The sequence below is a fragment of the Bos indicus x Bos taurus genome, chromosome 23, assembly GCF_003369695.1.
Source record: "Bos indicus x Bos taurus breed Angus x Brahman F1 hybrid chromosome 23, Bos_hybrid_MaternalHap_v2.0, whole genome shotgun sequence".
NCBI classification, from domain to species: Eukaryota; Metazoa; Chordata; class Mammalia; order Artiodactyla; family Bovidae; genus Bos; species Bos indicus x Bos taurus.
Window position 1 is genome coordinate 10,754,620 of NC_040098.1, and position 14,290 is coordinate 10,768,909.

The following is a 14,290-nucleotide window of genomic DNA, read 5'->3' on the forward strand; positions in this document are numbered from 1 at the left end:
GAAAATGTTTTTCCCGCTGTCATACTATACCTCCAGGCATATATAGGCTCTTAGGATGCAGAGTTCCTGGAATCATTTGAAGTGTGGGCGGAATAGGACTCTGAGGCTTGAGAAATGGAGGGTTTGTGATTTAGATACAGACCTAAGTCATCTAGCAGGACACTCAGAAGTGCTGGCTTTGCTGTGAGACAGACCTAAATGTGGATCCCAGCTCTCTTACTTCTCTGAGCCTCAGTTTCCTTAACTGTCAAAGGCAGGTACAGAAGCACCCACCTCCTAGAGTCACTGTGAAGAGTAAATGAGCTTGTGTATATAAACCCCTGAACCCAATGCTTGGTCCCTAGGAGGCAATGGACATTAGTTCTTATTGTGAATAATAACATCATGTGCTCTTGGGGGAGGAAGGCTAGATCATAAATGTATCGATCTCTGAATGTCAAACCCACTTTGAGGAGATTAAAGTGGTCACAACTCAAAAATCATTTTGTCACAAAGTGTCAAATTCCATTTTGCAGCTTCTGTTAGGTAAGCTTGACTCCTAGGGTAGGGGGAGTGGGGGTAGAATCCCCCTCCCCCACTCCCACCTCTGCCTTGTTCTGTAATGGATGCCTGGAGGATCAAGGATTAACAAGTCTGCCAAGGTTTTGGGGTGGGGGGTGGCAACTTAAATAGAGCCTTCAGTTCACCTCTCTAGCTGGGCTCAAGCACACTGTTTAAGTGCTCAGAAAAATAAGGGTGGCAAGGAGTGGTGGAGGGGGGTCAACCTCAAAGGCCCAGAGAAAATTCAGACCCAGCTTGGAGTGTCCATGGCCTTGGAGGCTGTTTTGGGCTGGCTGATGGAGGGAGAAGGGGACTGACAGCTTCAACCTCCCAGAGTCCAACTTTCCTCCAGGGCTTGCTCAGCCCCCCACCCTTACCACCCAGAAGAGTGCAGAACCCCTGGTGAATGGGGGAGCCCAGGTGGGAGGTGGGCAGATGAGAGCAGGGGTGACAGGCAGCAGGATGCCACGGCTGAAGAAGGAAGTATAAATATAAAGCAACCAGTGTAGGACTGGACAGAGGCCATATGAAACACACGGTACATTCCGGCCCCAGCGTAACAAACTGTACCAGCCTTTTTCAGAGCTGGGAGCACTGAGGGGAGGGAAGAGAGCAGAGGTTCCTTCGAGGTTGGCCCTGCCTCCTCCTCCCCCACTTCTCCCACAGCAGGGAAAGTCCCGATGTTCCTTTTGCAACCACAGGAAACCTCCTATCCCTGCTCACACTCTGTACCCAGTGTTCCTCTCAGCAGCTCCAGACTGGGAGGAAGCAACAAGGAGGGTAGGGGCTAGGGGAGGGGAGAGCCACAGCAGCCCAGGTCACATCAGGGGAGGTGGCAAGCATCCCTGGGACACTGACTCACAGAGTCACAGCCTGGAAATGCTGCAATGGAGGCACAGACGACGACGACGGAGAGGTGTAGGGAAGGAAGTGCCTGGCCCAAGGTCACACAGCCAGTTGTGCACTAGGGAGGGACCAGAGGGCATCCAGAGCTGGGCAGTGCTGGGCAGCTCTCTTGGGTGTAGTATGTAGGAGCGGCAGGCCAGGGAACAGGCAGTGCCTGGGGAGTGAGAGTGGGAAGCCCAGATCCAAGGCTGCCTCTGAGCTCTTGTTGGCTCTGGGCACGTCTGGCTTGGGTCCCCTCCACTCTTCCCAAACCCAGCCCGCTCTCTTAAATATTAGAGATAATGCATGGTGAAGTGCCTAGTGTGTAGGCGGGTCTGCGGTGATGTAAACCAGACTGAGTCACCTCCACACCTTCTCTCTCCTCCTCCACACACACAGCTCAAAGCCTAGAGCCTTCGGGGATCTTTCTCCCTTATCACCGTCTCCTTCCCACTGATTCCCTATAGCTTTCACACATTTGGTACTCACCACCTGCTGGCTTGGGTTATTATTTAACCTCACATGCCATGTGTTTGTCTCTTCAACTGGCCTGCAAACTGCCCAAGGGCAGGAAATCATTTCAATACACCTAACATTTATTGAACATCAACTCCAGTGCCAAGCTTGGCCTGTGGGGGATGAGCTCAAGCCATGGGAGAAGGCTCAGAGAAGCAGACTTTGTTTCTGCCTCAAGGACTTTCTAATCTGGTTAGAAGAACAGGATTAGTAAACAGATCACTAGAATATGAGACAGGCCACATGCTGTGCCCTGAGAAAGGTACAGACTGAGTGTGCTGGGCTTTCAGAGGAGAGAGGAATCAGATTTGGCCGGCACTGTTCCAAACAGGCTTTATGAGCTGGAGCTTGAGAGGTGGGTAGACCTTGGAAGATGGGTCCTCCCAGCATGGGGGAAATGGCACAGCAGACTGTGGAGGTTGGAAGAAGGGAGAAGAAAGGACTTTCCGAATTGCGTTGGAAACTTTTTTAATGATCTCCTTAGCAGGGGCGAACTCATCCTTACAGATGGTAGGTGCTCGGTATCTAAGTCCTTTGTCCCTTCCTTGGTCCAGGAACCTTTAGGCCAAGCGCTCAGGGACCTCCTTCTGCAGAAGGATGGGTAAGAAGACGTGGCCCTGAATACACCCAGGTTTGGGCTGGACGAAGGGAGGGGTCGGGCTCGGGTTTGGGGTCGTGGTCTTCCACCACGCCGCCCACTCCCACCCGCTAGTGTCCAGGCTCTTCCTACTCACTCCTGGCGTCCAGCCAGGGGGTTCCCAAGCTAGCCGAAAGTTGGGCTTGGTTTGCCAGCCCCTGGGAATCACTGGAGTCTCCAGGCTTGTGTGAAAAAAGGATCAATCAGGGAAGGGGTCGGAGGAACCGGGAGGCTCCGGGGAGATGGCTTGAATTGGCCCCCTCTAGCGGGCTTCCGTTGTCACGTGACCGCATCTCAGTTCTCGCAAGTATGGGGCTGGCGCTTTCCTTGCTCTCGTCCTCCAGACTCCTGGACTGAGCACCCGTGGGGCTGGGGTGGCAGCCTGGGTGGCTCCTTCTCTCGCGTTTACCTACCAATATCTGCCCCCCGCCCCTTCCCAACTGTGCTGCCCCAGGCCCCCCACTCGCCCAGGGATCCGAACCGGGACTCATGTGGGGGATGGAGTGATCTGGGTTTGCTAAGGCCGGTGATCGGGCAGAGCCTCAGGGACCCCTGGGCCGGCGGAGAGGGGAGGGGATAGGGGGATGGGTGCTAGAGTTGCGCACCAGCCCCCGACCGTCCCCGGTGTCTGCGGCGGGCCCGGCCCCAGCGTGCACTCGCGGGACCGCGGCGGCGGCGGCGGGGAGGCTGCGCGCCGAGCGCAAGCCGCGAGCACAAACAGGGCGAGGAGGCTGGTGTGAGCGCCTGGGCCGGGTGCCAGCGCGCCGGGGCTGGAACACAATGTCCCGAGCGGGCGGGCGGGCGAACGGGGAGCGAGAACAGCCTGACTCAGCAGCTGGGTAAGTGGGTGTGCTCGCTCACCAGATCAACCGCTCTTGCAGCCTGCGGTCAGCGACGACTCAACTCTCTCGGAGGCTCCCTCGAGCGGGAGGAGCGAGCTTACGGCCTACTCGCGGCTCCCTCCCCTGCTTGTCGCTCTGGACCTCCACGTGGCCGGTTCGCGCAGCCCTCTGCCTTCTCGCCCCTCCATTCTAGCGTTTCGCGCCGCCCCCCACGCCCCGGCCGGACCTGAATGGGCTCTGCCCACTCGGGAGAGGCATTCACCTCACCCAGCCCGGCAGGTGTGGCCCGCCAGACAAGTTGATCGTCCCCTTCTCCCACCACTCTGGGAGGCCTCTGGAGGTCTTGGCATGGTGGGGGGTCGTAACTGTTAGTTGCAGATGGAAGTAGAAATTTGGTCTAGAGTGGAGGGGAGCAGAAGACGACGCTGGGAGAGATGGGATGGATGCAGGGCAAGGAAGTCTTCTCCATCTCTGTCCTCGGTTGACCCAGAGTTCAGAGTCTCTTCCTGTCCCCTCCCCTCAAAACCACTAGGCCCCTGAATATTACCCCGCAGGGAAGAAGCAGGTGGGGAGGTGCTTTGAAGCCTGAGACCCCGCTTTTCTGCCTTACCCACCCTCCCACCCAAAGCCACAACAAAGACTCACGAATCCTGCCACCCAGCCACAAGGCTTCTCCTTCCTCCTCTGGGCCTCTGTCCCCTCGGGTCTGGTGGGGCCATTGTGAGGATGACAGCCGCAGGGCGGGAGCTCAGATGTCTGCCCAAACCAGGACTCTTCCTGGGGGGTGGGGACCTTTCCTACACCCCAGTCTCCTGGGGTGTCTGCAAGGTTTCCACCCCCCACCCCCACCCCACATCCCGGGACACAGTGTACCTGGAGTGTGCCAGGGCAGGCAGGGAGGGGCTCCATCCTCTGCCAAGTTCCAGGAAATGCCCTGGCAGTCAGCACAGTCCTGGGCTCCAGGGCCTTCCAAGGTGGGGCGGGGGGTGGGTGGGGCAGGATCCTAGGCTGCTGACATGCCTCACCTGGGCCTCAACCCCCACTTCCCAGGCATCTCGGGCACCTTTTGTAGCCAAAGTTGAGACGATGGGTGCCAACCATCTTCCCACACATACAGGCGTCCTTCCCACACATGTGCTTACCCAGCCAACGCTCACCAAATCCCTCAGTCAGGAGCCACTTTCACTGTGTCGACTCCAGCCTTCTACCTGATGGATAAAATCTTTCCACAGTATCCCAGGCCAATGTTCTGAAGCTGTTTGCATACCCACAGTGACGAGGACACTCTTTTACGAGGCAGCCACAACTCTTTAGGATGTCCCTGTGTCCAAGTCCAATCGCCTAGAGGATACCTGCCCTCACATGGCCCAGGAGGGACGGAACTCACCCTCAGGTCCCTCACACCAGCTCCTCCTCCTTGCCTGCAGTAACCTTCCTACTGCCCAAACTCACCATGAAGGAGGATTAATTCTTAACTCTTGGGCCTTCCCTGATGGACCTGGTTACGAATCTGTCTTGCAATCCAAGGGATGCCAGTTCGATCCCTGGTCTGGAAAGATCCCACATGCAATGGAGCAACAAAGTCTGTGTACCACAACTGCTGACCCCACACTTAAGAGCCCTTGAGCCACAACTACTAAAGCCCGTGCACCCAGAGCCCATGTGCTCTATAGCAAGAGAAGCCACTGCAATGAGAAACCCGTGCACTGCAACTAGAGAGCAGCCCCCACTGGCTGCATCTCGAGAAAGCCTGTGTTCAGCAATGAAGACCCAGTGCAGGCAAAAATAAAAATCTAAAAAAAAATTAACTTAAAAATTTCTTAACTGTTTTCTCTCCTTCACCATCTATTACCAAATTCTTCCCACTCCTGCTTTTATTACAAGGTGTATTGTTACTTTCCTCACGCCTTCCTTTCCAATACCATAGATTCCACCTTTGGCCCAAATTCCCACAGTCACTGCCACACTGTCCTTTCTGACCCAGGTTTTTCCTTCCTCCTACACACCCTGCTGGAATAATCTTTCTCAAACACTGTTTATTGTGTATGTTATCAACTTCAGATTCTTCAAGCACACTGGGTACACCAGCTACTAATCTGTGTGTTCCATACGAAGGGGCCCACATTCATTCATGGTGCGCCCAAACCACAGAATCCAGCACAAGGCCTGGTGCGTGGTAGGAAGGCATCCAGTGTTCCCCGAGTGTCCAGTCCATTGGGTTGTGCCTCTTTTCTCCTCACAGTTCTCTTTCCTGGCTTGGTCTCCTTGTCAGCATCAAGCCTTTTGCTTTCCTGATGCTCATGCAGGCCCTTTTGTTTTGAGCAGCCCTGGTTTTTAAATTTCCCAGAATCTTTGGGGTAGGGGTGGGGAATGAGAAGAGAGAAGCTGACATCCAAATTAACATTAGAGTGAGTGAAGTCGCTCAGTCCTGTCTGACTCTTTGCGACCCCATGAACTACCAGGCTCCTCCATCCATGGAATTTTCCAGGCAAGAACACTGGAGTGGGTTGCTATTTCCTTCTTCAGGGGATCTTCCCCACCCAAGGATCCAACCCGGGTCTCCCACACTGTAGGCAGATGCTTTACCGTCTGAGCTACCAAGGTTGTGCCAAATACCAACTCTAAAGTACTGGAGTGCTGAATGGAATGATTCTAGCTGCCTGCCTGGAGCCTGTGCTCCAGCAAGGAACAGAAAAACCACTGAGGAGGGTGGAGGGCAGAAAAGAGTGCAAGCAGTGGCTTTGGGGTTTACAGAGGGATCTTGCCATTGGAGAGTCCAGCCTGCTTAGCTCTGGGTCGCTGGTCTGATGCCCTTAAGTTGTTCTCTTTCTTGGCACCACATCACACACAAACACACACACACACAAACACACAGACCCAGTGAGCTTGATCCCATCACCACCTCATAACCCAGCTCAAAGGCACTGATAATCTCTACCCTTGGATCATTTTGTCATCAACTTCCCTCTAAGCCTTATGGGTGGCCTTTAATCTTTCCTAGATTTTATTGCTTCATTATGTCCTGTAATATTTTCAGCCTCAAATATTATAAGCTCCTTCGCGGCAGGGACAGGGTTATTTATTTACTTATTTAATATCATCTGTCTTGAAAAGAAAGACTAAGATTGGGCTCTTGGATTTTGAAGGCCACAATGACGTAGGTCCAACACTTAGCTGTATGGCCCTGGGCAAGCCTCTTCACCTTTCTGAGCCTGCTTCATCTGTAAAAGGTGAGAGAGATGCTTACCTTGCAGAATGAAAGGCAAAGATTACAGAGAACTCAAAGTGCTGGCTGCAAAGTGAGCAGACAGCAGCCTGCTCTGCGGGAGCTTTTCTTGAATTGGGGGATGCGGTACCTTAACTACTGTCCTCCAACCCCCCACTGAGACATTTCTAAGCGAGTAAAAGGACACTGTTAACAATTAACACCAGTTCCACGGAGGTAACCCAGGATGCATAGCCACTCTACCCTGACTCAAAATAATCAGCGAGGGCAGGGTTCGGATCCAGCGCCGCCAGAACGCAGTGCCTAAGCCTGATGCCAAGCACGGTCCAAGCTCAACGAACGTCTGTCGAATGAACGGAACCTGTCCGGCCCTCAGCTTTTTGAGCACCAGAGAGCGAAAAGCAAAGATTGAAAAGGCCGCCCACGCCGCCTCCCAACCCCAACGCACCCCGCACTCCCGGGTCCCAGTGTCTCTAGCAACCTTGTTTCGCTAAGCTCTCTCCTTCCCCAGCCCGCGTCTCCGCCCCTGGTTGCCTTGGAAACAGTGACGTGTACGCGAAGGGTGTGACCTCTGTCCATCCTCTCCCGGAGACCCGGGGGCCCCCTTCTCATCCCAACCAGGGAGAGGATGAGGTTGGGGTCCTCGACCTTGCTGACCCTACGCCTGGCCTGGCGCTAACTCCGCCCAGCTGGCTGCCCTCCTCGGTCGCGGGACTCGCTGGATTTGCGGGCACCCCCACCCCTAGCCCACCCGGCACCGGTGGTGAGCTGGCCTGGGGGATCCGAAGAAGGCCGGCTTCAGGCCCTAGGATCTCTCTTCATCCCTTCCCCTCCCACTCCCGACGGGCCAGTGGATCCGGAGAACCGAGGCCCAGCGCTCGGCTGGGGCCCTTCTTCCCGTGCCGCCCTGGACCGAGCTCCCGGTCCTGGGGGTGGGCGGGAAGGGTGGGAACCCCCCCCTCCTCCGCCAGGGCGCGCTGGGCGCCGCGAAGCGCGGGAGGGAAAGAGTTAAACAAGGTGCCAGCGGCGGGAGTGGGGGATGGGAGCGGAGGGAAAGTGAGAGCGGGGGCGGGGGTGGGGGGGCCCGAGCGAAAGAACATCCTGTGCCCGCCGCCGGATGCGCGCGGGGCGGGGGAGGAGCGGGGAGCAATCGGAGGAGGGGGGGCAAGACGGGGGAGGCCGGGGGCGGGAGGAGCCTCGGCCTCCGCCCCACGCCCAGTCCTCCTTCTGCGGGGGGTACCGACCCCTTCGCTTCCCTGGGTTTTCGCCGCCTTTTTCCCGCGTCCCCACGCCTTCGCCGGCGTCACGAGCTACTCAAGAGGCCCGCCAGCCTGGTCCCTGGCCCGGGGTATGCGCGAGCTTGGACGGCACGGTCTCGGAGCGCGTGGGGTCCACGTCAGGGCGCGGGCTGTCCCCAGACGTGCACCTCTCCTCTCTCTGCGGGGGCAGCTCACACGTGCAGAGCTTCCCCAGTTCACCTGGAGTCACGGGCGTACAGCGTCGCATTCAGTTCTGACGGCGCACTTCCGTATAGTAGGCGGGTATTGATAGACCCCTTTTCCGGAGGAGGAAACTGAGACTCAGATTATGGAACTTGCCCAAACCGAAGCTCGAAGGACTCCAACGCGCTTTTCATTATAAAGTAAGCTGATTTCCCCTTAGCGTCTCCTGGGCATGCAAGTGCGGGACCCCTCCTGGGTCACACTTCTTAATGGCCTACTTGCACAGCAGGTCCCTAATAGCGTGTCAGTCTCCTCTAATTAACTAGGCTGAAATACCCATGCCTAGAGTCCTGATAGAGTAAGCAGGTAGTCTTGGGGTTTTACACGCGGAAGGATGGATTTTAGGAACTGAGTAGCCCAGGAATGGGCCGGGTGCCCCTAGCTCTCCAGGGTTAGGTATTTGGTGGGGTTGAAGGGTTCAAGGAGGACTCCAAAACTGGCAAAGAAAGTAAATGCGCTACAGGAGTTGAGATTGATTAGCCTAAAGACGACCAGAGTGGGAGGGATAGAGGATAAGGGAAGAGGCTGAATAATGTACCTTTTAGGCCTCATAGAGGCCAACCCTCTGAGTGCTCACTTCCTTCCCACCCCTGACATTTCTGTCCAGGGGGAAGCCTGCTTATAATCGAAATGATCATAGTCACATTTGGTGAGCTCTGTGTGCTGAGCACTGTTCTGATAAACCCAAGAAGTGGGTATTACTATTTTACCCATTTTATAGGTGTGGAAAATGAGGCACAAAAAGATTACAAAGCTAACTCAGTAACTGAGCAGCAAGTCTGAGTTGAACCCACGCTCACTAAATAAATTGCACCTAACATGTTGGGAAATCAACCCTGAATATTCGTTGGAAGGACTGATGCTGAAGCTCCAATAACTTTGGTCGCCTGATAGGAAGAAAAGACCCTGATGCTGGAAAAGATAGAAGGCAGGAGGAGAAGGGGACGACAGAGGATGAGATGGTTGGATGGTATCACTGACTTAATGGACATGGGTTTGAGCAAGCTTCCAGAGATGGTCAAGGACAGGGGTGCTGCAGGCCATGGGGTTTTGCAAAGAGTCAGACATGACTGAGCGACCGAACAGCAGTGTGATGGGAACTTCAGCAGCATGATGGGAACATCAGCAGCCTTCAAGGTGGAAAGCTGGTGCTGATGGCCGAAAGCTGTGCTAGGGCAGCCCGTGCCCTTTTGCCTTGGGGAGGGCAGGTAAGAAACCTGGGGTTGGCTTTGTGTGTGTATGGCGTCTCAGACTTCTCTCTAGTCGATATTCCAAAGTTGGGGATTTGACAGGGGAAAAGAACCAAAACCCAAGTTCTCACCGGGAGCTGCAGCCTTCGTTTATGCTCACCAAGGCCATTCACTGTCGTGTGTTGTCACCATCATTTCACAAAAGCAAATATATTTTAATTCTCAAAAGAAGACAGACTTCATCTGAATCAAAAGCAGTTACTCCCAAGAAAGAACAGTCCTTGACTTTCCACCAACAAATACACATTTTTTTTTCTTCTATATTGTGCTGTGGATTAGCAAAAACGTATAATGGGGCGGCTGCCTCTGATCCCTCTGAATCATTTGAGAGCAGAACCAAAAAAAAAAATAGGCTTAGATATAGCAGGAAGGAATTAGCTTAGAGCCAGGAAAGAACTCCACATCTTTGGAGAGCTTTAAAGAGCAGATGAGCACTGCATTTGTTTAGGATGTGAGGGTCTTGGGGTCAGCTCCATAGACTGAGGAGGCCAGTAGCCCTGGGTTCCCCTCAGAAGAGGGCTGGAACTCTGTTCTGAAGGACCTCTCCTCGGAGCCATCAGGGGAGTCTGAACCTAGAACAGTTCCATCAGGCAGCCATTTCCTGCCCAGAGTTCATGGAGCCTGATAGGTGGTCCCACGGCAGTGGAGGAAGGGGGCCTCCAGCGGCCTCTGTCACCTTTCACTGCGGGGAGTCTGTGTAGTCACCCACTGGTGGGCTGGGCCCCGCAGACCTGTAAGTCTCAGAGTTGCCCAACCTTGAGACCAAATAAAGAGCCTAGGACAGCAACAAAGACATTCATAGTGCTGAAGGCTGGTGGTGGTATAACCTCAGCCTACAGGGTATAGAGGCACTTTTTCTCCAGTCAGTCAGTCAGTCAGTTCAGTCGCTCAGTCGTGTCCGACTCTTTGCTGCCCCATGAATCGCAGCACGCCAGGCCTCCCTGTCCATCGCCAACTCCTGGAGTTCACCCAGACCCACGTCCATCGAGTCAGTGATGCCATCCAGCCATCTCATCCTCTGTCGTCCCCTTCTCCTCCTGCCCCCAATCCCTCCCAGCATCAGAGTCTTTTCCAATGAGTCAACTCTTCCCATGAGGTGGCCAAAGTACTGGAGTTTCAGCTTTAGCATCATTCCCTCCAAAGAAATCCCAGGGCTGATCTCCTTCAGAATGGACTGGTTGGATCTCCTTGCAGTCCAAGGGACTCTCAAGAGTCTTCTCCAACACCACAGTTCAAAAGCATCAATTCTTCGGCACTCAGCTTTCTTCACAGTCCAACTCTCACATCCATACATGACCATTGGAAAAACCATAGCCTTGACTAGATGGACCTTTGTTAGCAAAGTAATGTCTCTGCTTTTGAATATGCTATCTAGGTTGGTCATAACTTTCCTTCCAAGGAGTAAGCGTCTTTTAATTTCATGGCTGCAGTCACCATCTGCAGTGATTTAGGAGCCCCCAAAAATAAAGTGTGACACTGTTTCCCCATCTATCTCCCATGAAGTGATGGGACCAGATGCCATGATCTTAGTTTTCTGAATGTTGAGCTTTAAGCCAACTTTCTCACTCTCCTCTTTCACTCTCATCAAGAGGCTTTTCAGTTCCTCTTCACTTTCTGCCATAAGGGTGGTGTCATCTGCATATCTGAGGTTATTGATATTTCTCCTGGCAATCTTGATTCCAGCTTGTGCTTCTTCCAGCCCAGCGTTTCTCATGATGTACTCTGCATAGAAGTTAAATAAGCAGGGTGACAATATACAGCCTTGACGCACTCCTTTTCCTATTTGGAACCAGTGTGTTGTTCCATGTCCAGTTCTAACTGTTGCTTCCTGACCTGCATACAGGTTTCTCCATTAGGAGCTGGATTAACTTTAGTAGTCTTAGGTGGGTCTAGTATAAATCCAGGTGAAATCTGTAATTCCCTTGCCAATCCTACTCCCCACGAGGCAGCAAACCCAAAGCACCAGGGACTACCTGCCAGTCCCCGGATCACTTGGTAATGTGTTCCTCTGGGGGTGAGATGCTGGGGTGAGAGCAAAAGTAAGTTGTTGTCCTGATAGTAGGCATTCGTCTTTAGGCGGTTAACTGTTAAGCTCAGACTGTATTGACTAGTCACTTCTGGGTTAACATAGCCCTGGGCTCATTGCCCCTGGGATGCTCAGTTTGAATTCTTAGAGCTTAAGTTAGCCTCTGGTCCACCCGTGGAAAGAACAGGTTTCCATTTCAGTTGTTAAGTTGTTCTTTCATCCTTTCCATTAGCCTGGTCGAAGTCGGGGGAGGGATGTCCGTAAGGCAAGTGGAAAGGCCAATGTGTGTCATTTTTATCAGCCCGTTCCTGAACTTCATGCCTGGTTAAGTGGAGTCTTTGGTCATTATCAATGTCCATGGGGGTCCTGTATTTCACACACAGCTATCCTAGACCCCAAATAGTGAATTTTTGCATTGCTAGACCCAGGTAAGCCTTTTGTAGTGTAAGCTGCACATGGCTGTTGTCCCTTCGCGGTCTGTATCATTGCTCTGCCCCCTTCTACAGCTGGGACCAGAAGCCCAGGAGTACTCTTTGTTGTTGTCACAGGCCCCAACCAGACTTTTCAGCCACATCCAATTCACCAGCCTATCCCTGAATTAAGATCCCCTAAAGCCTTTGTCTGTAATTGTTTAGTGGTGAGAGGTTGGAGGTGTGTATGCTTGTCCTTTGCAGATCATCCACTTCCTTGCATTTTGTCTGTATTCACCAGCCATCCTCGTGCAGTCAGATGAGCCACAGGCATAGGGCTGCTGCTTTTAAACTGAAAACAGAGACTCCGAGGTTACCAGAGTGGAAGAGAATCAATTTAATGCAAGAGAAAGACCTCTCTCATGGCAGTCGGCTGCCACAGGGCCCCACCTGCTGGTGAACAGCCACCTCGAGATCATGCCTGCGATCTTCCGTTCCCCATCCTTGACTTCTCGACATCTTGGGTGTTCCTTTGGCCTCTCGCCTGGCTGACCAATCGTTGGGCTGCACCCCGCAGTCCTGAAAGCCTTGTGGTTGCCCCACCTCAAGACCAAAGAAAGAGTCTGGAGACAATGATGGCGACCTCAGTGGTTTTTTGGACAGGAGTTTTGGGGACGGGGTTGGTGCTGGTCTTAAGCAAAAGGTCCTGGAGCAACAACCTGTGGATTACAGCGGGCAGGCCATAACAGCAATCCTTCCCACTCAGGCTAGAAGGAGACTACTATTTAGAGGGGGAATTGAGGTCAGGTTGGCTGGTCAGTTACCAAGGAAACCAGCTGGGGCACGTCCCTCACAGCCCCTCAGTTAAGAACCATCACGAGGGCAGATGTTTGCTTTAATAAATTAGCAGGTGAGATCAGCCATTAGCTGGGGCAGGGGGCAAACCTGGTCACATGCGTAGGGTGCAGGCAAAATCGGGACTGGTCAAGGGACTTCCCCAGTTGTCCAGTGGCTGAGACTCTGAGCGCCTAACGCAGGGGGCCCGGGGTTCAATTCCTGGTCAGGGAACTAGATCCCACAAGCCACAACTAAGAGTTCTCATGCTGCAATGAAGATGGAAGATCCCTCGGGCCACAACAAAAGTGGCACGGCCAAGTTTTTAAAAGAAGGGACAGGTAGAGCAAGGGAAGAACAAAGAGCAAGAGAACAGCCATCTTGAATGGCCTGACCATACACCCACCTTGGGGCTGTGTCCGACTCTTCGCGACCCCATGGACTGCAGCCTACCAGGCTCCTCCATCCATGGGATTTTCCAGGCAAGAGTACTGGAGTGGGGTGCCATCGCCTTCTTTGCTGTGTAGAGGACCAGAAATGACCCTTGAGGAGGGCCGAGGATGGAAGAGAATGACCCCCCGGGAATGTTGCTTGCAGCCTGGGGTGATGTGGATGAAGGCTCTGAGTGGATAGACTTGGCTGGCTGCTGTAGCATCCTTGGTGATGTGTTTCCACACCTCCTGCAGGCCCAGATGCAGCAGCCCAGAGCCCCGAGGCTTCCAACAGGAGCTCAAGGCCAGGCAGGAGAAGCCCTGTTCTGGGGCAGCCATGCTCAGGGCTGACTCTGGGCCTGAGCCTGGCTTGGGCTCCTCCCTGTTCTGCACCAGAAGGTGAGGCCAGAGGCTATGGGGACACTGCGGGTAAGGGGAGGAGGAGAAGGGAAGGGTCTGGTCTCACCTGCCCCATCCTAGTGGTGGAGGTGGTGGAGACTGAGGCCTCCAAAGTTGGGTTCTCCTCCTCCAGGGTGGTGGCATTTTCCAGAGGCCTCCAACCCCATCCCACCCTGTGTGTATATGTTGTGTGTGGAGGGTGGAATGGGGTGCGATACTCCCAGATTCAGGCCTCCAAGGTTTAATGGCACAGACCCACCCAGATTTTAACCCTGGAGTTTTAGAATGCTAAATCTGGGTCCTCTCAGGTTACAAATGATCAAGGCAAGGGCCCCTTCTCCTCCAGAGACACACTGGTTAAATGGGCCTGGCATCCCCGTATTCAGATTCTCTGACGTTTTTCTGTCCTCCCATCCTCAAGGAATAACAGAAGTCATAACTTGAGCATCTCCTAAGTGCAGGACTGCTGGATGTTGGAGATGCAGAGACAACTGCCCTTATGAGCTTTTGGTCAACACTAGGGAACACGTGGATGCTGGAAGATAATAGATTTGCCTTGAGACTCTGGAAAACTTTGTAAGGTGCTCGTCATCTTTTCATCCTCCGATGGAAAGAGGGGCCCTTGCCTACAGAAACACTCCGAGGCCCAGAAGTGGATCCATGGCAAAAAGATCAAAGATGGGAGGGCCAGGCAAGTGAGGGAACAGGGCTGCCGGGGGCCAAATCCCAAACCCCCGACACCCCCAACCCCGTTGGACCCCCGCAGCAAACTTCCAAACTTCCAGAAATTGG

The 14,290-nt window shown here is 53.8% G+C and overlaps 1 protein-coding gene and 2 long non-coding RNA genes across 3 annotated transcripts; 2 read left to right on the forward strand and 1 right to left on the reverse strand.

Annotated features, from left to right (window-relative positions):
- Nucleotides 1-494: 494 nt before the first annotated feature.
- LOC113881411 lies at nucleotides 495-5,228 on the forward strand. The gene is made up of 2 exons (XR_003508034.1): nucleotides 495-2,451; nucleotides 3,460-5,228. It is a non-coding gene; the product is annotated as an uncharacterized LOC113881411 (long non-coding RNA).
- LOC113881412 lies at nucleotides 2,393-3,506 on the reverse strand. Its single transcript, XR_003508035.1, has 2 exons — nucleotides 2,676-3,506; nucleotides 2,393-2,528 (listed from the first exon to the last, which is right to left on the reverse strand). It is a non-coding gene; the product is annotated as an uncharacterized LOC113881412 (long non-coding RNA).
- Nucleotides 5,229-6,572: 1,344 nt separating the features above from the next.
- LOC113882294 (translation initiation factor IF-2-like) lies at nucleotides 6,573-12,470 on the forward strand. The gene is made up of 4 exons (XM_027525487.1): nucleotides 6,573-6,577; nucleotides 6,909-6,987; nucleotides 7,124-8,288; nucleotides 12,136-12,470. Exons 1-3 carry the CDS (start codon nucleotides 6,573-6,575, stop codon nucleotides 8,192-8,194), a joined length of 1,155 nt encoding a protein of 384 aa, XP_027381288.1. The 3' UTR covers nucleotides 8,195-8,288; nucleotides 12,136-12,470.
- Nucleotides 12,471-14,290: the final 1,820 nt, after the last annotated feature.